Source organism: Aythya marila (assembly GCF_965140915.1).
Source record: "Aythya marila genome assembly, chromosome: 4".
Lineage (NCBI taxonomy): Eukaryota > Metazoa > Chordata > Aves > Anseriformes > Anatidae > Aythya > Aythya marila.
In genome coordinates, this window is record NC_139045.1 from 47,729,881 (window position 1) to 47,754,306 (window position 24,426).

Sequence of the window (24,426 nt, forward strand, 5' to 3'; positions counted from 1 at the left end):
TAAAATGACCTTGAAAGAAGACCAATTTTGAAACTTCTGGAAAAGGAAGGATCTTAAAAAGACTGTCTTCATAGTAAATGTAGTGATTAGTAAAGGGCTTGATACAAGTCCTTACTTTTAGTGGTAGATATAAATTTCTGTGCAGATGTGCACAAACAGAACTGTGTCTTTCAAAAGGGAATGGAGACAACATAAATGAGACGGTTCTGAGTCAGGCAGTGTCAACTTGAGGCTTCGTTACTGGAGTAATTGGCAAACATCTGACTGACCTTTGCAGAATTCTGTTCTGTTTCTGTACTAATTTGTCTTTTTTCTTTTTTTCCCCACTAATTAGAAAGATATCATCAAAATGGAAATTCTTTTATAGAAAATAATATTGCTTGGAACTTGTATTAGGTAAATGAATGCCAATATTGAATGTACCCAACTTTTAAGTATCTCATAAAAGGAGTTTATAAGATATAGGATTTGCAGACAGAACTTATCCTTCACAAGCTGTTGTTAGCTGTTGTTTGAATACAAAAAGATTATACCTGTTAATTAAGAAAAAATAGGCTGCCATTTCTATGGCTGAACCTTAAGGTGGTGAATGGAATCTAGAGTTCACTACAGTTGACTGCAAAACATCTCCCAGGTGTAAAATATTTCTTCCTTCCTCCCAGACATGGAAAATATGTCAGCAGCATGAGAAGTTTTATAGACAAACACTTCTATTGGTTTCTGGATTTTTATGACATCAAAGATTCTAGTTTGACAGATAGTACCTGGGAAGAAAATGGCATTACTGCACAGAGATGGAAGATGTGTAGTATGTGTGTTCTCTGTGCCTGTGGCTGTTCATGTAGGTATGTACTACGAAAAGTTTGCTCAGGCATTACCGAGTTAAGCAAGGAGCTGCAAGATTCTGAAGACATGTAATAGGAGAAGAAATGTACACCAGACCTGGAGCACTGCTTATACTGGTAATAATTCCAGCTGAGGAAACTATATGGAAGGTGAAATATGTATTTGTCTGGTTTATTAACCATACCAGGGGAACCAAGCTTTTGGCTATATGAGCAAAGGAAACTTGATACTCAGTTTGAGCAGAGTTTTGGTATTAAAGAAGAAATGGTTATATATTTCTTTCCTCAAACAAAAGAACAGGGATTTGGTTACAAGCATTTTAGCATAAAACAGCTGTGCAGATGAATGTTTTGTTTTCCAAAGAGAGTTTTCATGGGATTGGAGTATTTTTTAGAACTTTCATTGTTATATTTGGATTAAAAAAAAACTACTGTGCGTCATCTCCTTAGGCCCTTTTAGGAGACATTGCTCCTGTTTTTTTTCTCAGTGATAAAGAACTTCTCATCTTTCCTTAGTATATATTTTGGCTTTTTTCTTTTCCTCTCCTTTCCCTAATGGAAAAAGGGGAGTTATTTTCATATAAACAATACATTTCCTACTCAAAAAAAAAGATATATATTGAAAGAAACGGAAGTTCTTGAATGAACTGCAAATCAGTTTTCTTACTTTTTCACTCACAAAATGTCTTCTTGTTTTACTGTATCTATCACCCCCAACCTTGAAAAGTGCTTAAAGGTTAGCACACTGCATATGCAGAATACCCCAAGAACCTCAATTTCCTTTCAGCTATCCTTCTCTTTTATGACTTAGAGAAATAGTGTAAGGTTACAGTAGTGTTTGGTGATTTTTAAACTCACACTCACTATGAGTTGGAGCATGAACAAACTGAGATACTAAAAATATGATCAAATAGACAAACAAGTTCCAGATAGTATATTTGAGAATTTATTCCCTTTCCTTCAACCTCCCTATCTTCCCCAAGACAAAGCTACTGTGGTTATGTGCTTCTACTTCTTGTCATTTGCTTTCTACTTGTAAGAGAAAACAGGGTCATTTATTTTAATTGATTTTGCTTCACATTTTAGTAAACCAAGATGTGGCAATTATCACACCTAGCTGTCTCAATAATAACTTAAGGATATACATTAACTTTGCACTTACAGTCTTAGTATCACCTCTAATACCTGACAAAGTTAGATGTTCTTTATTCCAGAATAAAATCCCCCAGTGGCTCTCCCAAAACTATTGCTGATTCTGTCTGGCATGCTACCCACCTCCTCTCTCCATCACCTTATGATTATCATTGCTATTATATGACTCTTCAGTTCCTGAGTAAAGAGCTGTAATCTTCTGTAGAAAGTAACAGTTTCATCATGATAGAAGAGATACAGCTTTTGTAGAAATTTATTCCTCTATGCCTGAATGAAGTTCAAGATCAAGAGCCTCTGTAGGGATCTGCTTTTGTTCCTTTCCCACCTGGTTGAACAAATGTACTATCACAGTCACTGAATTCACATGAGATTATTAACGTAAAGATTTGTGCCAAAGTATACGTAGCATGTTTTAAAAATTAGTTTCTTGGGGTTTGCTTTTTTATTTTGAGAGAAAGGAGGAAGGGGGGAAAAAAAGGAAAAAAAAAAAAAAAAGGAAAAAAAAAAAAGCAGCCTGCAGCTGCTGACAATGAGAAGAGCAGCCAGATGGGGTTACCTGCAGAGATTCAAGAGCAAACTCACACAGCATCAGAGTGTAAGTGTCAACAGTTTGCTTCCTTCCTGGTAAGCATCAATCAGTTGCTACAACACTCTACATCTGATTTTCTTTTTCAGGATATAAAGCTTAACATAGTAAAATCTTCCTTGAGTAGCATAAATACCAATCTGTTATATTTCAAGAAACTTGAATAAGATTTTATTCTTGCTAACCCCAGAGAGATCCAGGAGACTAATGTTAGCAAATTTTAAAAAAGTAGATAGCAATCAATTAGTAGATTTGGGGTGACCTCATGGAAAGAGCACTAGAATCAGATTGCTCATTTACATATCTGATGATTTATATTGCTAATCTGTTCTCAGTTAACTCATGAACATGCAGCTTCTGAATTTCAGTAGACCAGCACTTGCAGCAATGGAACAAGCTTACTGATTTTCACATCTACAGCCTTCAAAATTAGTAAGAATGACTTTTTCTTGGGATGAAGGGTAGGAGTTGCTCCTTTATTTTCTTTGAGCATTCAAGGAATGGTGAAATGATGTTTTTAATTTCCTCTTTTACTCTGGGAGTAGGTGCTCAAAGTATTAGGTAACTTACAGTCATCTGACTTTCTATCATCACATGACTGAAGGATTTTTTTTTATTTGCATGAAACATGGAATTATTCTAAGGTTGTAAGTCTCATACATAAAGAGATGAGAAAAGAGTAAAATCACCTGGGATTCTTGTCAGCCATGCGGAAGCATTTTCCAGATTTAAGGGCTTTAAGGCAAAATCATATTTGTAGACGTTACATGATGTTGAAACAAATGGGAAACATGAGATTTTAATTATCTCTTACTGCTGCCTTAGAGCTGGGTGCCCTTTGGTTCTCAAGTAGTTCAGCTTTGCCAATGTTTCAGGGTTTATTGATGTGTTTGTTATTGTAAAAGGTTTTATAAGATAAACATTAGCTAAACAAATGACTTCTGAGCTTGGGAAAAAGCTCTATATGTGTAAATGAACCCTAATAGAACCTCTGCTGATTGATGAAAAGCGTGAGTACTCTTGGGGCTGCTCCAGTTCTAGAGGTAGTGTGTCACATCTCAGCTTTGGTGTTAACATTCAAGTTATATTTCCTTTAGGGAAGAGATGCATATGTTTGGTGGAACTGGAGCGAAGCACACAGTGTTACTATCAGAACCTATATAAAAGTTCCTTAACGTTAAACTAAAATTTAACTGACCCCTTATTCAAGGGCTGTATGTCCAGCTCAGTATTTAAAGAGCAGCTCAAGTGGAAGCAGAGTTCCTCATCTGGAGAAGTTCTGGGAAGTATCAAAACCAAGTTTATTTTATACATTTGTTTTCATTTCAAGACCTGATATGCAAATAATGTGAGGTCTGACAACTGCTACTTAATTAGTGATTGTTAGGGTGTGTGGGTGTGTCTTTTGTTGGTGATTTTTCCTCAGAAATGTGTGGTAAAGGCTGTCAGGGTACTGAGAAATTCCCAGCTGCTGCTCTGAAGGCTAAAGTCTTCAGAAGCACCCCTAAAGAGACAGGGCTTTATTCTATACTACGGCCAAATTCTACTTAATGAAGGACAAGCTGCAGACAGGCTGTTGCTCTTATCTGTCATATAAACCAGCTGTATGCGATCCTGACAGACTTCAGAGTGCTGGAAGCTTACCCTGATCTATGGCAAGCCCATCATAACACCAAACACAGTGCAAGACAGGATCCTGCATCATTGTTTTTGCACTTCCAATCCAGCCAGAGTCCCGCTATGCCAGCTGAATGACGAAGATGTAGGAAGCTACCAGACCACCCCAAGCGCATGCTCTTGGCAAGCCTCTCAGGGAGGGAGAACTGCCAACCATCCAGCACTAACTAGAAGGGGTCTCTGTGCGTGACCTCAGCGGCATAAAGAGGCTCAAACAAACAGAAATACCTAGGCAGCAAAAAAGTGGCTGGGGAGAGGCATGCAACTGACTGAAGGAGAACACATGCAGGCAAGCATACAGCTTTGTACTTCTACTAGAACAAAATTCATAGACTTGTCATAAATTTAGCCAGACTTCTGAATGTGATGTTAGTTCCGTTTTAAAATTCAGTTAATTAATTCATGCAGCTTTATTGTTGGGTGGATTTTAATTGCCTTCTGCTCTACTTTTAGTAATTGCAATCTTCAGTAAAATGTAAGACCACAAAGAAGAAAGACCTAACCAGAATTCCACTTCTAAAGCTGGTCTGTCTTGAAAGTTGGTGGTGGTTTTTCTTTTTTCTCATTCTGTATCCAAATGAAAATAATAACCAAATTGTAAAAACTGCAGAGAGCTGAAAACTTGCTTAAAATAATTTTTGTGAAACTTGTGAAAAATTAATAATTCTGAATTATAAACCAATATTTTTACATTATTGCTATGACTTCAGTTAAATGCTAGTGTTTAGGCTTTTTAACATGTTTGTTTTCCAAATCAAGTTCATTAACACTAAACGATTTGGCTTATACTTTTCTAGTGGAGATATTAATTCAATACTTTGTAATGAGGATATAACTGAGAAAACTGCAGATTATGAACTGCAGTATTTCCATAATTTTAAGCCATCTGAGTGATCATGGATTTTTCTTCCATAAAATAACCCAGTTAAAATTAATTACTAGTTATTTGAATTAAGAAAACTAGAGTATACCTTCTAAATAAAATAAAACATCTATTTAAGGACTCCAGGTGATACAGAACATGCACTGTTTGAGAAGTTATATAATGCTTAAAATCTGCTTTCTATCTGAGCATCGATGACATCAACTTTCAAGTACAAGATTGTCCATTTTTACTGGAAGAGAGAATTGTCTGTCATTTGGTTCACCAGTCCTTCCTTGGTAATAGCATATTGTGTTGATGTCACCTAACTAACTTTCTTGTGAGAAGCTAAGCTTATTCTTTTTTAAAATTCTCTAAAGAATTTTAAATTTTTTTGAGTGTTTTGATCATTTGGGTATAAGGAAGACAACAGATGTACTTCAACCTATGTAATTGTTGCTGGTCTCAAAATCAGTGATCCTATTAAAAAAAAAAATCACAGAAACTGGTCTTTTTTGCTCTTACTGCAATATTCGATTTCCAGATTTCTCGAAAAAGAATGTGATGATTTGTTTTTAAAGCAAATCATTTCAGTGAAAAATATAGGCCTTACTGCTACTTCACATGTAGTATCCAGTAAGGTGAAAATTTAGACTATGATTTTTAATTGCAGCAATAACAAGTGATTACCATAAAAGTGATTCCAAAAAATAAGGTGGTGGATTTGCAAGAGCCTAAGCTCAGCAACAGATGCACTTGCCCACAATTATATAAAGGCTGGATTTTTCTCTTTCTAGTTGAATCCCAGTATAGTAATGGGTATTCTGGAGTCTTCCTTTCACTCTGGGCAGTAGAAGATATTACCCCCACAGGCAAAACCCTCTGATCTAACTTTGTTTTAGATGAGGGGAATCTAGAAATCTTTGAGATCACTTTTGAATCTAACCTTTCCATGAACCATTGATAACTGGCAGGAAGCATTCTATTAACTTCTACCTAATTATCTATTCAAACACATGCATGAAAAAAGACTGGACAGCTGACAGTCTTTAGTGATGGAAGGGCCTTGTCAAATATTCATTGTGGATGTTTGGCAGTATTGAAACTGTGGTTCATGTAGTGCCAAATGTACTTTCTCTATTATTGTTGTAACAGACCATGAACTCAGATGTATTATTCAGGGGGTAGGGAGTGTGAATTAAGTCACTTCTTAAAATAAAGAAGCTCATTTGGAAATTTGAAGTTTATTGCTAGGTTATATAAAAACTTCCCTGTCTACTGTAGCCTTTTGCAGAAGATTCAATCATGATACAGCTGTTCATGTTTAGTGAATGCAAGGAAAAAAAAAGATAATTACCTTAATTCATAATGTTTTTGCCTGCAGATTTTGGATCAGTATTTTAAAAAATAAATAAATTATGGTTTTGCACCATAATTATGGGAGAGTCAAGTTGCATTCAGGTTCCTGCCGCTCACAAATAGACTCGCTCTTCTCTGCAGATAACACCTTCCCCTTCTAAAACTGCATGCATCTACTGACTGTACTGCTTCTGTTGTAGAAACCTACAGTGCTAAGTATTTTTGCTGAACTCAGTCAAAATTCTGCCTCCGTTATAGAAGGAAGCTAACAGGGTCAGGGGATTTTTTTTTTTTTTCCTCTTTCAGTAGTGAAAAATTGCAGACAACATTGGGTGCAGTTCATATTGCTGTACAGAATTGCTTGTTCAAACATCCAGTATCCTTCGTCTTTCCTCCACTTTGTCTGACAAAAAAGTATTTTGTGTCAACCTGTCCATGATGAATCTCTCATGGTCACCATTTGCAATGACAGGCTTTTTTACATGTTTATTTCTATTTCCTGTTTAAAATACTCCCAAGAGCTCAAAAATCAGATATTCAGATATTCCAGCTTTGGTAAAAACAAACCTTTTATGTGAGCAAAATCTTGATTTTAAGTTGAAATTTCCACCATTTTCCACTGTTTTGTTTGTAACCAGGTGACAGTCTTCTACCAAACTTCTAATAAAATTCAAAGGAATTATTCAACCCAGTGTTGCATGTATTCATTTATATCTGAGCAAAGCAACTGCAATTTTAAATTAAAATGCCCCATCAATATATTTCACTTACTCTTTACAGTCATATTTGCAGACAATACACTTACAGGGAATCAGTTGCAGTAGAGCAAGGATGCCTACAGAAATACGAAATATGACATCTGAAGTAAGTTTTAACTAGGTTAAAATCCCACTATTTAGCGTAAAACAAAGTCTTAGGTATATTTCAGCAATGATCTGATAAGCAAGTCATACCTGCTTAGTCCTCTAGAGGGATTTCATTTCCCCCAACCTTGGCGTGGTGCTGTTATGGGCACATACTATTAAAAACATAGAGAGAAATCTGACTTTGGGGGGTGTTGATATCTGAGGGAATATAAAAAGAGCATATAGCTGGCTTTTGGGGTTGTTGGTTGGGGGGGGGGGGGGGTTATTTAAATATATTAAAAAAAAAAAAAAAAAAAAAAGATGCCCTAATCATGTGGATATTATTAGTCAAGTTCTTCAGCTCTGTGAGGAGTGAAAAATAATGTGAAGTTACAGTGAACCCATCTGGCCAAGCAGGAAAATCCGGCTTAATTGCTCCATTGCCAGAAATGTTAAATCACTTCCTGGGAATGCAATTCATTTGGACCATATGGAACTCATTGGAGGAAGATCCCAAGAGAATTCAAAACTGTACTGGAGATGAGAGCATTTCTCATAAGTAACAACCATGTTCTCCCACTGGGCAGCATGTAAGCAGCATATGTAGCTGTATTAACAAAAAACTAAACCAATAATAGGGCTGTCTGAGATGGTGTTGGATGAGACCCACTCACTGTTTACATTAGTTAAAAGTTTCAAGAAATGTTATGTTCATTTAGGATTTTGTTCTCAGCTTTTAAGTGGCAATAGAACATTCTGTCAGAATTTTTAGCTCATTCTACTTCTTTGCCAAGAACGGGAAAAAAAAAAAAAAGGCATCTTGATTCAGTAGAATTACTCTGTTTAGAAAACATATGTTTAGGACAATGCTTTCAAGTATGTATCTTTGTGGATAATGATATAAAAGACATTAAAAATCAGGGCCTTTACATTTACATTATTTTAATAAAATAGGAAAAGTTACAATATTTTGTGAACTAAGCAAATCTAAACCTTTGACTAACAATGACACAAATTCTTAATTAATGAGTAAGACTTGTATATATATGTGACTTTAGGAAAAAAAATCATAACTGTTTTAATGGATTTGGAATTCATAAGTGTGCTACAATACTAAAAAGTTAAATATTATTATTTGCTGTCTTGCAACTAAAAGAATGTTGCTATTCCTTTGGAAAAATGATTCCTATTCTGTTCTTAAAAAAAGATAATTTATTTTCATATCTTTTGATGCTGATATTATATTTTATGCTTCTTCATCTTAACTAATAAAAGTACAAACTATGACTTACACATCTGTCCTGCGGTAATGTCCTACATTAATCTGTGTATTTTCAGCTACTGAACTAAACCCACTTAAAGTCTGTAAGAACATTTAGACCTAACATCTAACAAAATTTATGTTTGGTTGTAAATAAATGTGTTTTGGTGATCATAAATTAAAATATATATATATATATTTTGGGGAAATAACTAGAAGAAACAAATGACAAGGTCAACAATGTTTTAAAAACAAAGTTTGTTGCCTGCTAATATGAATCACAATAGAGTTGATTAATTTACCACTTTCTCTTTTGTGGCTATAGAAATTTAGAACTAATCATTCAGGTCAAAGGCACTACTAGTGACTCACATTGCAGTTATAGACAACATTATTGAAGTCCATTTAAGCTTGTCATAAAACCACCAGAGAAATTATCTTCCGTACTCATCACTCTGTCATATCCCCATTGAGTTCTATAATTGCTTCCCGCCAGTCCACTGAATCACTGCAGTTCATCTTGGCCTTATATTTTCAACCTTAAAAAGGCCTTCACCATCAAACCATTGTCTCTTTCCACAGATGATGATTTCAGTGCTGACACTGTTTGTTGCCACACCTCAATGGTCAATGAGTGGTTATCTGAATTTTGTCTTCTAAGGTTATTCTAAAGAATGCCTTCACATCTTGTTTTGCTTTGGCTAAGAAAGCTTAAAACTAAAAAATGGTCATAGCCTGTTCCCATCTTTCCTTCTCTTGTACTGACTGGTCTCTTAATACTTAATTCTCTCATTCTTTACTTCCTCTGTTTGGTTGTCTTTTCTGTTCTAGCACAATTCTTGGTTTCATTAACTCAGTGGCAGAATTATTCATGACTTCTTCAAGAGAGAGATTTTTTTGTGTTTTATTTCATCTTCAGCCATGCTTTTTCACTCCTTCAGAATTACTACGTAACTTCCCACTGGAATTTTGTGGGCATGTTTTCTAGGATGATTATTCAAAATGCAGTGATTGGAATATCATCTTAACTCCAACTCTTGCCTTCTCTCCTTCCTAATTTTTTATTTTTTTTCCCCTTCAGGCTATGCCGGTTATTTCAGAGAAGGAGAAGGCTGGTGAGTAAATATTTACTTTATTTACTTTTTTTTTTTTTTTCTTGTTTCTTTGTATTTGTTTCCTGGAATACAGCATTACTTAACTAAGTGGTAAAAGTCTCTTTGTCCTGGGGGTTTTGAAGGTATAAGTTTACAGACCTGACAGAGGTCTGTAAATGTTATTCATTGTTTCCTGAATAGGATATTTTCTCTTTCTGAGAAGATGTACAGCTTTCTGTGAAATGCTAATAAAGTTGTTTGACCTTATCCTACAAAGCACCTGGTTGAAGTGCAGCTGTACCGTACATGTCAGTTGTCCTCTAGATGCTAACGTCTTACTTGGTGTTAAAAACTATTGTTACTTATTTGATGTCTTGATTAAAAAAAAAAAAAAAAAACACAGATACCAAAGGCTTTGTTCAGGTCAGTGAGATTTGATGATTTCGTGTGAACTTAGCTGGCTATAAGTATGAGAGAAGCTTTGTTTTTTTCTGGAGTATTTCACTGTAGATGAGAATTTTGTTTTGAGAAAATTCTTCCACAAAATTAAAAGGTGTTTTTTCTATTGTTGTCTGTTATATGTGGTCTATGAATACTATATGTACCTCGGTGTTGGTATGTGAAATATTTTAGTGAGCTTAGTGAAAAACATAAGCAGACATTGTTGAATGGATATGGTGTTGTGATGAACACTCCGTCTCTTAGTTCTAGAGATCTCTAGTGTTTCTGTTGGTTTCTTAGTCATATATTTTAATTGATAGCTTGCTGCTAGACCTTCACAATTGCCTCAAAATATCCATATAACACTTGGCATTCTGACCTATGTCTGATTTAGATATTTCTATGTATTGTATTATCCTGATTCAGCTTATTTCTTTTCTATTGCTTATTAAGTGAGAGGATTAGGTTAAATGATTCCCAAACCAAGGCCCGTGTTTAATAAGCATTTTCTTTTTAGATTTCGTAGGTGGTATTATTTTATATTTCTTCTGTCCATGCATGCAAACTGGCATACTTTGCAAGTGCCAATGGCAGTGTCTGGCACTACTATGTGTAGCTAATTTCAAATACATGTATGTTGTCATGCAGGCATCCAGCACTCTGTTTTTGTACATCTTTAGCAATATTTACCATTCAAGATAAGATATCTGAAAGTCATTTAAAAAAAAAAAATCTCCAGGGCATAAAGGTGTAAAAACTTCATTTTCATATTGCAGGAATAAAGCCAGAATGAACGTTTGCCATTGTCATAGCTAGCGTCTTGCAGAATCAAAAATAAAATTCATAGCTCTATGCATAATTTTTCAGTGTCTACAACATTAAGTAGAACTTCATGCCATGTGGAATTAGTTTGCTTACATTTTCCTGAACTTGTGCACAAATTGGATTTTGAATGGTAAAAATTGGTTGGCTTTTTTTTTTTTTTTATCAGTTTTAGTTTTTGTTTAACTTTTTTGCAGCTCAGGAGCTCATGAGGCTATAATGTTTTTTTGGAAATACTAGAAATACATTTATGTATTTGGAAATATATTAGGGAGGTGATTGTTTAGATCAGATCCATTGACTGAAATCACGTCTGATTGTAGCTCATGCTGTTTTTGTTGAATGCAAATGTATCTTGACTCATACATTCAGGTCTCATGTTTTGTGATCTGAATGGTGTTTGTTTGATCACTGCTGCTTACAGTTCACCAGATAAATGACATTACATAAAACTAATGAAAGACTAAGCCATTAAGTACGGTGTGAAGGCCTTCACAAAATAATTGAGTATCTGTATCTCTACTCTAACAGAACAAAACAAATAGTAATCTTGTTATTTATTTGAAGACACTAGCAATCAAACTCTAGTTTATATTATTAAAAACAGAATAAAGTGTATTACAGAACAAAAAGAAAGGTCTGTTTTATTTTACTAATAGCAATGTTAAGAGCACAAGGATAAAAAGCTTAGATTGTGATATTAAAATTGTTTTTTAAAATTCTCTCAATGCCTAGTGAAACATCTTTTTTTTTTTTTTTTTTTTTTTTTGAGAATTTCAAGTAATAGTTCCCTCTTTTCTACATAATACTATTTAGCTAGGACTGGAATGAGAAGTACAAGAAAATAGGCTGCTTATTTCAATGTTTCTGGTTCAGAAATTCTAGATATATAAATAAAAAACTGTTTTTACAAGACTTAGTATTCTGCAGATTCCAGAAACTTTCAATGCTTTTCCAGTAGGCAACCAAATATTTAGACCTTAAATAGACCAAGCTGCTTAAGTAGCTTGGAAGTTCACACATTGCTGACTGTTTGTAGAAGTTCTTAATGCTCAAAATTAATCAGTTTTATACATTTTCCATCCTTAAGTTTATTTAGGTTATGTTAGATGCAAGTTTTCAGGTGGTGTACTTTTTTTTTTTTTTTTTTTTTTTTAAAAAAAAGAAAAACAGCCATCATTAAATTTAGAGCAAAGCCAAATATAATCCAAAAACATTGCTTCGTTGTCAATTAATAACTCAGGAGTTGTATAATGAGGTTTTTGTGTTGTTGTTGTTTCTGTTTTGTTTTTTTCCTCCCATGGAAAGTGCAGTAAAACCTGCAATTGCACAGTCCCCTTGGCAAAAATCTATAAATGACCCATGTATTGAGCAGAACATCAGTCATGCCTGACCATGTACACTATTGCTTCAATTTGTGTGAATTAGGGCATTGCAAATGATGTACTAGTCATCAGTTATTTTTCAGAAATGCTTTTTAATGCTTTTTTTTTATTTTATTTTTTTTAAATCTCAATGTTGTTGACACTTATGGTGATGGTGGGGGAAAAAAAATAATCTTTCAGAGAGCTCTTTTAAGGTAGAAGATCAAGCAAGAAGATCAGCTGGGGAAAGTGATGGTTCAAGCCAAAAGATCCCTCTGGGGTGGGATTATTAGCACCTAAATCAAGGGTGCAGGCCAGCAGCCAGGTTCAAAACACTTTTTTTCAGATGTAGGTTTCTTTCTTTTGGGTAATTTATGTATTGCCATATCTTTACTTGTCTCGCTGACTGTTGTAGTTTTTATCACAGCTCATGGCTAGAATTTGAGAATGAAATTTGAGAAATAGAGGTTTCATTTCACCTGGCCATAATGAAGTCAGAAGTAGTGGTCCTAGCTCGATTTGTAGTCTTTAAAAATAATCAACTTTTAAACCCTTGGTTCCCCTGTCTAAATGTGATTCACATCAGTGAATGAAGTGCTGGCAGTTCAGACTTCAGTATTTGTTAGCTGTCCACTAACTAACTGTAGAGTCAAGATGGGTCCTTTGACAGATACCAATGTTCATTACAATGAATGAACTGTGAGGCCCCTAAGTCAGAGCTAACTTAATTTCTGGAGCCATGTTCCCAGAATCACAGAATCACAGAATTTTCTAGGTTGGAAGAGACCTCAAGGTCATCGAGTCCAACCTCCAACCTAACGCTAACAGCCCTCCACTAAACCATATCCCTAAGCTCTACATCTAAACGTCTTTTGAAGACTTCCAGAGATGGTGACTCCACCACTTCCCTGGGCAGCCTGTTCCAGTGCCTCACAACCCTTTCAGTGAAGTTCTTCCTAACATCCAACCTAAAACTCCCCTGGCTCAACTTAAGCCCATTCCCCCTCGTCCTGTCACCAGGCACGTGGGAGAACAGGCCAACCCCCACCTCGCTACAGCCTCCCTTGAGGTACCTAAAAAGAGCGATAAGGTCACCCCTGAGCCTCCTCTTCTCCAGGCTGAACAAGCCCAGCTCCCTCAGCCGCTCCTCGTAGGACTTGTTCTCCAGGCCCCTCACCAGCTTCGTCGCCCTTCTCTGCACCCGCTCAAGCACCTCCATGTCCTTCTTGTAGCGAGGGGCCCAAAACTGAACACAGTACTCGAGGTGCGGCCTCACCAGAGCCGAGTACAGGGGGACGATCACCTCCCTAGCCCTGCCGGTCACGCTGTTCCTGATACAAGCCAGGATGCCGTTGGCCTTCTTGGCCACCTGAGCACACTGCTGGCTCATATTCAGCCGACTATCCACCATCACATTCCCAAACAAATGTGAAGTAACTCTAAGTATTGCCTGGTCTATGACTCTTTGTGAACCTACTTCATGATTTCCCAATTTATCCTCAAATATTTGTAGGGAACAGTGAACTCTGTCTGTGACTTACAAATATTACTGCTCCAACAGAGCCAGCAGGAGGGGCAGAGTGAATATCCACATCTGGTCATGGACTGACACAGCTTATTTCTCTTGAGGTGATGAAACTATGTGCTATCACATAAACAGGGCAGAAGGTTTAGTCTAGCCCTAAATAAATATTAACATCATTGCTCCATTATGTTCAATATTATAATAAATATTTTTTCCTGTGCATAAGACAACTGCCTTGTGGTATTCCAGTTGAACACACTTTTAGAAGAGTTGCTGCTCTAAAAATAAAAGTATGAAGTTTTAGCTATTAAATACATGCTAGGATCAATTCAAAAACACAGAACATAACTCATAAAAGTGCAAGTGGCACTACTCATCTATAACAGTGAAGACAATAGCAGAATAGCAAGTGAAAGAGATTATTAAGAGTCTAACTGATTCTGCCAGTGTATATTGCCTGCTTTTAAGAGGTACTATGGAAAAAGTGCACAACCTCTGTGGGTGAATCTCACCAAGTGGCCCTTTCACCACAGCACTACTCACTTAGAGAGGTTTACTTTGGCATAAAGAAGTGCCAGTCTTTGATATGGAGTAGAACAGATTGGATAGCCCATTTCTTGCCCATATTTCTGTGAAAAGCAAGCAAGAGGATAAGGTATTAACCATGGTCAAAGGCAGTAGCCGCATCAAATCTCTGGTCAATGTGATATGTTAGAAAGTTTCTAGATGTTAGTATTACAAATGGGCCTAGCAGCGAACAAGTTTTTTCTACGTCTCCTTTAGATTTGTAGTAAAGATACTATTTAATAAAGTACAGACTCAATGTCTTTTGGTGTTAATTCCCCTGGTTTCCTTTGATCCACAAGGCAAAAAAAAAAATACACAGATGATAAAAGAGTCCTTAACTGCAGGGTATTTCCTCTAGCAGACTCTAATTGCCGGAGTCAGGCAGTGGAGGACACATGGTGCTCAGCCCCATGGTGAGGTGAGCGGCAGGACGTGGCGTGATGGAGCGATGACAAGGTGGGTCGGGTCTGCAGCAGGAGGACCTTGAACATTTGGTAGTGACAGGCTCACTGTCAGGAAGAAAAGGACTTAAAAGACCAACTGCTTGGCACACTAGGTAGAGCTCTTTTAATTAAATTTAGCTGAAATCTCCACTGGCTCTTACAAACATGCTCTAGATTCATAGACTGGCATTACCCACCTGCAGCTTGTTGTGAGTGAGAGTATGATTTTTGGTGTGGTGGTTTTGAGTTTTTGCTTACTCCAGCAGGTCTAGGGAAATTATTGCCCCCTTGTACTCAGCTCTGGTGAGGCTGCACCTTGAGTACCGTGTTCAGTTTTGGGCCCCTCACTACAAGAAGGACATGGAGGTGCTCGAGAGAGTCCAGAGAATGGCAATGAAGTTAGTGAGGGGTCTGGAGAACAAGTCCTACGAGGAGCAGCTGAGGGAGCTGGGGTTGTTCAGCCTGGAGGAGACTTGGGGGTGACCTTCTTGCTCTCCATAGGTACATTAAAGGAGGCTGTAGCAAGGTGGGGGTTAGTCTATTTTCCCGTGTGCCTGGTGAGAGGGAATGGGCTAAAGTTGTGCCAGGGGAGGTTTAGGTTGGATGTTAAGAAGAACTTCTTTCCTGAAAGGGTTGTTAGGCATTGGAATGGGCTGCCCAGGGAAATGGTTGAGTCTCCATCTCTGGAGGTCTTTAAAAGACATTTAGATGTAGAACTTAGGGATATGGTTTAGTGGAGGACTGGTTAGTGTTAGCTCAGAGGTTGGACTAGGTGATCTTGGAGGTCTCTTCCAACCTAGATGATTCTATGATTATGTAAATCAATTCTCTCGATCAGCAGTACCTACTGGATGCTCGGTTTTCATAAAGTCATTAAAAGTTCATCCGTACTTAACTTATTTCAAAACTAGATCAAATTTAGGTTTGAAAAATATTAAATAATAATAATAATAATAATAATAATCTTACTGGTCATGAGATATCAGTTTCCATTTACACTGGACAGAAATACAAGTCAGTTGCACAGCTACTAGTTTTCTGGTTGCTTTACCATATCTCTAGCCGGTATTGTAGAAGAAACTGTGGAAAATGAAGTATTAGTTTTTCCTTTTCATAAGTATTGTATCTGGTTTTAGTACAGCAGTACTGTTGTTTACTGTTTTTGTGAGACTTTAATATGAAGTACCAGTTCTTAGCTAGGTAATCTCTCTTTTATTGTTGATATTGCAACAGTTATAATTTGTTTTAACTGAGTGCCTGCTTTCTAAATAAAAACGTCAGGTGAGCTCTCACACTTCAATCTGTCATACTAAAAAACAGTTTCAGAAATGCTGCCAGGGTATGCATGGATGTCTGCCAAGCACTAATAGATGCTAATAGATATATTTCTATTTCACTGTCATTTATTTCATTACTAGGGAAAAAAAAAAAAAAAAGGTTTGTGATACCAATGGGTACTGAAAGCTGTCATTTCATTCTCAGATTCCTGATAATTAGTTGCTGTTTTTCTTTTTTTTCTAAAGACAACAAAATAGCTGATGTCATGATCTTTGAAAGCTGATTTTTAGCAGCTTATTAACTGCACACTACCATAGTTGTTATTCTGAATAAATTACTTCATTTTAAGTCATGCATGCCATATTCACTGCATGCATGTGCATATAAGCACATAAACTTTTAAAATATACTGTGCTGGAGCCAAAGACTCATTAATCTTAACATTCCATGGCAATTTCCCTTAGGCTTCAGAGGGGATGGTAGATCCTGGGACCAAATCTTTCCTCTGAAAGTCCATTTAAAGCCATGCTAAAGGTAATGGAAGCAGCATGATGTTCCTCATGGTTGTCTGTTGCATATTACTTTCTTGGGACTTAAGTAGAAGTGGTGGAATGTCGTGTGGCATCAATGTGCTTTCAGGGGGAGCCAGCAGCCCAGAAGGCTGTGTAGGTTGAATAAGGGCAGCTCATGCCTTCAAGGACTGAACCTAAATGGGCAAGAGACAGGGAAAGGAAAAGGAGATGAGTGTTAACAGTATGACCATCAATTATCGGACCAGTTAGGTTAATTTTGATCTTTCACCTCTTTCCAAGCACTGAAATGAATTTTAAAAATTCAAATCAATTTTTTTTTTTTTATTGTACTAGAATTTCCCAAGTGCCAATTATTGGATTTATTTTTTTTCCTGTATCTGCAGCCTCTTACATGGTGCAATGGCAAATAGAGATCAGAAAAACAGTGGTTCCTGTAAGACCTTAAAATGAATTCCATCAAAGCACTGCATTAATAATCAAGCACACTTGCAGTATCTGATAACTAGCAGACCATCTTGTATATCAGTCTCAGGAAAATAATAATAAATTTAACCAGCTTTTGTTTTCTTAGTCCACCTGCATTAGTATGGACCTTCAAAACATGTGGGCATGTTTTTATATTTCTTTGGAAGAACTTTTAGAAACAAAGTATGCTGTTACCAAAATCAAACATCTTTAATGATAATCATTTCTTTAACTCAGTCCCACCTATTTAAATCTGAGGGGGGAGGAAGACTTAGACGTAAACAGAAAAGCTTAACTAAATTATTTTAGGCTGATAAAATGGATTAGACCAATATTTCTACATCATGTGGGTACATATCAAGAAATCTAATGTTTTTGTAGCTATCCTATTTCTCTAGATTCTTTGATTGCGTTCAATTGTATTAAATATCTATCTACAAATACTCAAATGTAGGTATTCACTTTAGGAAAAATAGGCAGTGTCTCATTGTTTTATTCTTGTGGTGAGCAATTTTAATTTATTTATTATTTTGCTGTTGGTTTTATTTTATTTTATTCTTCTGGGGGGGAGGGGGAGGAAGGGAGGTGGTTGTTTTTTTGTCTGTGGGTTGGGTTGGGTTTTGTGTGTTAAGCTCCGTAATAGAATTACCTTATTCTAAGTAGGATATTTCCCTGACAGAAATACAGATAGATGTATGTAGCTCTAGCTGAATGATCAGCACTGCCAGTCATTGTGCTAAATCTTTCAGCTGTCCTTTTGCTGTCCAGTTCAATGCCTTTCTAAGGCTATGCATATTTTCCTTGTTATGGCAAGTTATTTTTGTCCCAGAAAGTATGTGATTGGGGAAGGCATTGGCATTGAAGTCTTTTAAACTTTTAAACAGATTTTGATAGTAACAATATAAGTTTCATCACAGATTGTCAATCTGTAAGAATGTCTCTCATAAGACTTCATCACCTCTCAGTTAAATACAGTTAAACAAGGGTTAACTCAGGACTGCTCATTTGGAAGGGATATTTAGAGGTACCTCATCCAAACTCCTGCTCAAGAAGGGTGAGCTGTGAGGTTGGATCAGCCTGCCCAGGACTTTATCCCACCTGTCCTTGAAAACCTCCCAGGATGGAGCCTGCATGTTGTGCAGGTAACTTATTCCACTGCTGGACTGTCCACATGGAGGGAGAAGTTTTCCTTCTGTCCAGTCTGACCCTCTTTGGTTTCATTTTCTGCCTGTCATCACTTGTCTTCTTTACATGCACAATGTGCTGTCCTCATCTTCTTGGTACCCTCTTGTGAGGTCCTGGGGGCTGCTGCTAGGTCCCCCAAAGCCATCTTTTCAGACTGAACAACCCCTGGAGCATCAGCTCACCTGGTCTTTTTCCCTTTTATTGATGCCATTTTTCTGTTGGGGGGAATCCCCAAACTGGATGCAGGATTGCAGACATGGACTAACAAGCACTGAGGAGGATAATCCCTTCCCTCCCTCCACAGCCCATGTTTCTATTGATACAGCTCAGGATGCTGCTAGGCCTCTTTGCTGCCAGGGCACACCACTGGCTCATGTTCAGCTCGCAGTCTGCCAAGGCCCCCAGGGCCTTTTCCACAGAGCTGCTCTCCAGCCAGATTTTTATCACATACTTATCCACCCTTCCAGGCTGTAAAATCCCAACTTGCAAACAAAAATATTGTGGGAAACAGTGTTTTATGATTGATCTCTTTGTTGTTACAGCAGAAAATGCAGCAGAAGAATTATGAATTTGTTACTTTCAGCAAATTCTCTTTACAGTTAGTTTTAGTATAAAATTAATGTGAACCACCATGCAGACTGGGATTCACTGTACTCTGGATAGTATACTATGTTTAACTCTAATCAAGGTGCTTTTCTGTATAAAGTTAGTTATCGTTTCCACAGTGGTCCATTAGTTTTTATACTACTCAGCCCAATTTGTGGTCTCTTATTGTACTGGACACTGAGAGTCCCTGGCCAAAAATAATGCTTAAATTAAAGTGAATATGAACAAGTTGTTTTTCCTTTCCTTTTTTTTTTTTTTTTTTTTTTTTTTTTTTGCTGGAGTAAGAATAACAGTGAATGATGATACCTACTTAACTTATTTCCAGCTTAGTTTTGTTCAGACTAGGTTCTTGGTAAAGACTGGTGTTGATTCAGATTAAATATAAACTAGTTCACTTGGACCTAACTGATACTGACAAGTAATCGTTAGACCATGGTTTCTAAAGTAATGATGTGACTGGCGGTTTGGGAATCAGATGATCAGCTTGCTTTTTCAGTGTCCAAAAATACACTCAACTTCTGAAAAGCACAGGTGTCCAGAAACAAATTTTAAAATGAACTTCTAAAATGAATCTGTACACACCACAGAGCTATGAAGATACCTAGTCAGTTCTGGGGGAGGAAATAAAAAAGTTCCTATTTACCACTCCGGGTTTCTAGATAACATTAAAAATGTCTATAAAACCATATTATGCTCCTGCTGTTAGATTTGAAAATTGGCCTTGAACTGCTGAGTTGCATCAGAGCTGCTGAAGATGAACCAGAGAGTTGGACAATTTTAAATCATTTTCAATGCAAAGAGTTTAGAAAATTCATGGAAGTTCATCAAGATAACAGACACTGCAATAGAGAAAAAAGTTAAAGCTGAAGGATAAGAAAGTTTCAATCCCAGATCACCTGGGACATGGGTTTTACTCCACAAAACCAGCATAGCATTTTGTTTATTAGGTGTTTACATGCACACTTTAAACTCCTCTCTTAATAGAACAAAAAGCTCCATTTCACAAGTCTGTAGGGAAAAGAAAGAGCTCTTTGAAGTTTGATGAGAAGTCATGCTTATTTACATTCCTCTAAGAACATGCTGAAAACTCAGGTGAGAGACACCAAAAAACACACTTTGGATTAGGAATGCCTGGAGGCAAGGTGTTTTTGCGTTGTGGATCCATCCTCAGCAGCACAACGATATGTCTGTATGTAATTGCAGCAGCACAGGTTGCTGAGGCTCTTGTTAGAGTTCTTGACTTGCACTCTGAATGGCTTCTGGTATAGCAAGTGATGCTTGTCAGAATTGCTGTAGGCAGGTGTGCCATGTTCAGCATAAGTGACTAGATCTTTTATTGTCTGTAAACTCAAAGATACTACACATCTCAGAAAAGATGCTTCCCTTATCTTGTAGATATTGAAATACAGTTGATAGCTAAATGCTATAAGGCAAGTATTGCCTCACCTCCTTTGCCACTGCTTGTGTAAAATTAGATTTGCCACTTCTTGATATTTGCAATAAAACAATCAAATCAAGAGCTTATTCTCTGGCATAGGGTAAATACCATAGAATCAGTGTATACAATTCTAATATGCAGTTAGTTGTCTCATGGGATTGCTGTATTACCATCTTTGGTCTAAATTTGTGCTGATTTTTGGCTATTAGTGAATCTCTTGTTCATGATGATTTAGGAAAACATCAGGTAATGTCAATAAAAGGATTAATCCACCTGAAGTCTTTTCTTAGTTTTACCCCTTGAATTTAATTGAAATTGCATGATAAGAATAATAAAACACAATCTTGAGTGCATCTTAAATAATTATGTAACATTACCGTGAAATAATTGTTAGCTTCAGGAATCTTTCAACAGTTTACCATATCATTCTAGCAATTTTTAAGTTTTCAAACGGTATAAAATTTTTGCTTAATCTGTATGTATTATAATTAAAGAAAAAATGGAAAACCAACTTTAGTGATGGACACAACTGCCAAATGTGCTATAAACTATAAATCCACAGGTAATCATTTTAGTCACACGAGTTTGGACTAACTTTGTAAGTTGCAGTTTGTTAAATCCAAGTCTAAAAGGATTTCTACAAGCCTCTTGAGTGGATAGCCTCTTCTAGCTCAATTACTCGGTATTAATTTCAATTGTATTTAATTGCACCTGCTGCTGCACTTAGGGCTAAGACAAGAGTAGATACATTGTTTTAAAGAAAATAAAATTAATTAAGGTACATCATCCCTCTGTAATCATATGTAAGCAGAATTGAAAGACAAAGAGGAAAATAACCAGGGATTTTAATGTACACTAAAATACAGGCCTGAAATTAGAAACGAACAGTAGTCAAAACATCTGTTAAAAGGTAAGAAAATAAATAAACACGCCTCCAGGCAGACTGCCTAACTTACAATCTCATTCTGGAATGAGTGTTTTTTCATGTTGCAAAGAAGAAAAAGACAGACTTTTGTCAAGACTTTCAACTTGTCAGTTGAGCACTGTTTATAGAACAAATGTGATGTCTACTGTTAAAACCATTTTTCTCTTGTATTTACCATGGGAAGCTCTCAAAGTAGAGGTGAAACTCCAAAATACTCACAGTGCCAAGAACTTATTTTGGCACTACAGCTCATACTATTTCTTTGAGTGGAGTAAAACATATCATCCAAAAAAACACTTTTTTTGTGACAGCATGAGTGTTTCTTCAGCAGGGCTCTATTTCACATTCATACCTGATCTGGCAAAACTTTAAAGGGTATATCAAATTATTTTTATCAGCTATAATATTGTCATTATAAGGGCATGAGTGGCTGGAAACTGGTTGGAAAGTTGAAAAACTCATGGGGAAAAACCTCTACATTTTCCTAAAACTTCTTTCAGCTGTTTAGAGGAAGACCTCAGGCTTCTATATCAGCCTTAAAACTTCACTGTGAGGCTGATGCCATGTTTTGAATAATTGATCAGGCAAGCATTGGTAGGAAAAATGTCTTTTAGCAGCTATTCAAATAACTGTTGCAAGATCAACAATGAGAACAATGGGTCAAGAAGAACAGTGTTTTTGGCCTATGGGTTAGAGTAGTAAAGGTTTTTGCAAATTTTTTTGGTCATCTCTCAGCACAGTACCTATGTTTGATTACTCTGTTGATAACCACTTGTTGTTTAGATACAATTACTTTTTCTCTTCCTGTAAAAGTATGATAGGACATGAAATGAAGGTAACAGGTGCAGAACAAGCAGGGTGAGGCATTTCTCCACACATTCTAAAACTAAACTACAGGGTTCCTTGCCTGAATATATTGTGGATGCTAAAGGTTTATGTGCATTCAGAAGTCTAGACAAACTAATGGCAAAGACTGACTGGCATAATCCATTCCTCACTGAAATTAACGATAGTCCTACTACTGATTTCATAAGATTTACCCAAATTGTAACCCTCTAATGTACCAGTTCAAAACTTGCCCAACATGTCAAATTGGGATTGCAGTAGATGAGTCACTATCCAAATCTGAAATACTTTTAAAAATATCAGTGGTATTTTGTAGTTAAAACAAACAAACAAACAAAAAAAGTGTTGAATGTTCAGCCCAAGTTGAATGTAATTACTAAATGTAATATAATTTTATGAGTGTTTCTTAAGGTTTGTAAAACTTAGTATTTTCTTACAGAAAACAATATCCACTATCTATTATCAAATCTAGAATACTATGTAACTTATACAGTAGAAGTCCTCTACACATTAGAAAAGATTTAGCAATAGTTAGAAGTATCTCAAACTTTGCAAACATCAATCAATGTCCAGAATACAGGAAGTGGAGGCAATTCATCAGCAGAGTAAACAGCAAAGGAAAAAAATGCATGAAGATCTACGAACGTAAAAACACAAGTATAACCAAAAGTTGTACTAACAACTGTAAAGATGTATATCCTAAGCATCGTTTTGTTTGTAATGACCAAGTATAGCTGGTGGAAAAACTAGCCAAAAAAGAAGTTCCAATCTCAGAAGTTGCTGCATATATTAACTTTTGCAGTACATTTCAAAGGTGTTCCAGAGAGGCAATATACATGTACATGTATGCCACACTAGACAAACTAAGAGGAATAAGAAACAGACATCTTCTCATAAAGCAAATCTAGATAAATATCTTCAGCAAAGTAAATTGCATTTATTTAAATTAAAAGAGTGAGAGATAAGAAATTAACCTTACTTTTTTTTTTTCTTTTTTTTCTTTCCTCCTAGTATAATCATTATAGCCTAAGTAAGTTGAGCTAACGCTACTGATCCATAGAAAGAGTTCCACATCTGGAAAGTCTTTGCTACATCTGTGTTGGGGTTTCATGCTTTTTGGTGCTTTGTTCACCAGTTCCCATGACTCTGGCTGAAACCTGTCTTATTTTCTTTACAGCAAACTGTGTTATTTAAGTGCATTCCTGTTCAACGAAAGACGTAGTGATCACTTCATTTCCTGAGATGTTATTTAAGCTTCCTTACCCGTTTTCCATAAACAAAGCAAAATAAATGCTTAAAAATAAAACAACGTAAAATAAGACAAAATAAGTTATCTTGTAATGTTCTGCATTATGGACAAAAGTTTTAACGGATTGAAGTGAGATGGAGAACTGTAATTGCTTGTCTGTTATCTTTGACAAATGTGGTGTCATTGTAAACTTCCAGCAGTGTTCAACCAGCAGCAGCAAGTACAACACTACTAGGTGAGAGAGAAACTTCAGCACAAAAACTCCCTCTCTGCCATGTGCTATGCAGGAACAGCACTGCTTAAAATCTGAACTGTATTGGCCAAACCAATACAGCATAGACAAACAGAGCAGTGAAGACAAACAGAAGAGGGTTGTCTCCAATATTCCTTTATAGTTGTTTTCTATATAGCACTATGCAATTGCTTACATGAGTTCTTTCCATCTCCATTTAGAAATCAAGGAGATGGACGGACAAAGTTCTTTCCAATATTGGGAGTGTCCACTCCTTGGGGGGGAGGGGAGGAGTGTTAGGTTGAATCAGATGGGGATGTGTAGGTTAAGTAATAATCAAACTTGGAGTGCATATATCCAGCAGTCAGTCATACAGCAGCATCTGAACAATTAAACTAGACAGGACACTGACTCAAGCCCTGACATTCAGTTATCCGGCTTGTTTACTTCTATCATGTTTGTTGTAGTTTTATCCCAGGACATCTGGAACTTTTCTAGACAAGACCCCTGAATGTGTTGGGACTAGGGACTGTTTGATACCAACAGTGGTAGGAGTTGTAATGATCTGCTCTCATTGCATAATTTTCTTCAAAAAGATCAGTCACATTAATTAATTTTGATATCCTTTGTCTATCACTAGTTTCTCCAAGTTTAGTCCTTGCTTGAAGGATTCAAGCATGAATTTATGAGCAGGTCACTTTCTCAGTGGAAACACCTTTAGCTTTGCATCTCTCAGCTAAGGTTTGGGAAGGGCTATATATCTTGTAATACATGGAAAAATTGCCCCAGTGTGTATTCTAGCATAGAGATTTAAGCCACTGCTTTC

The 24,426-nt window shown here is 36.5% G+C and overlaps 1 protein-coding gene across 1 annotated transcript in view; it reads left to right on the top strand.

Annotated features, from left to right (window-relative positions):
• Positions 1 to 24,426, top strand: part of DLC1 (DLC1 Rho GTPase activating protein) — a 224,264-nt gene that overhangs the window by 81,840 nt on the left and 117,998 nt on the right. The window contains exon 5 of the mRNA XM_082759726.1: positions 9,669 to 9,702. Within this exon, the coding sequence (XP_082615852.1) occupies positions 9,669 to 9,702 (34 nt within the window). The remainder of the gene's footprint in view (positions 1 to 9,668; positions 9,703 to 24,426) is intronic.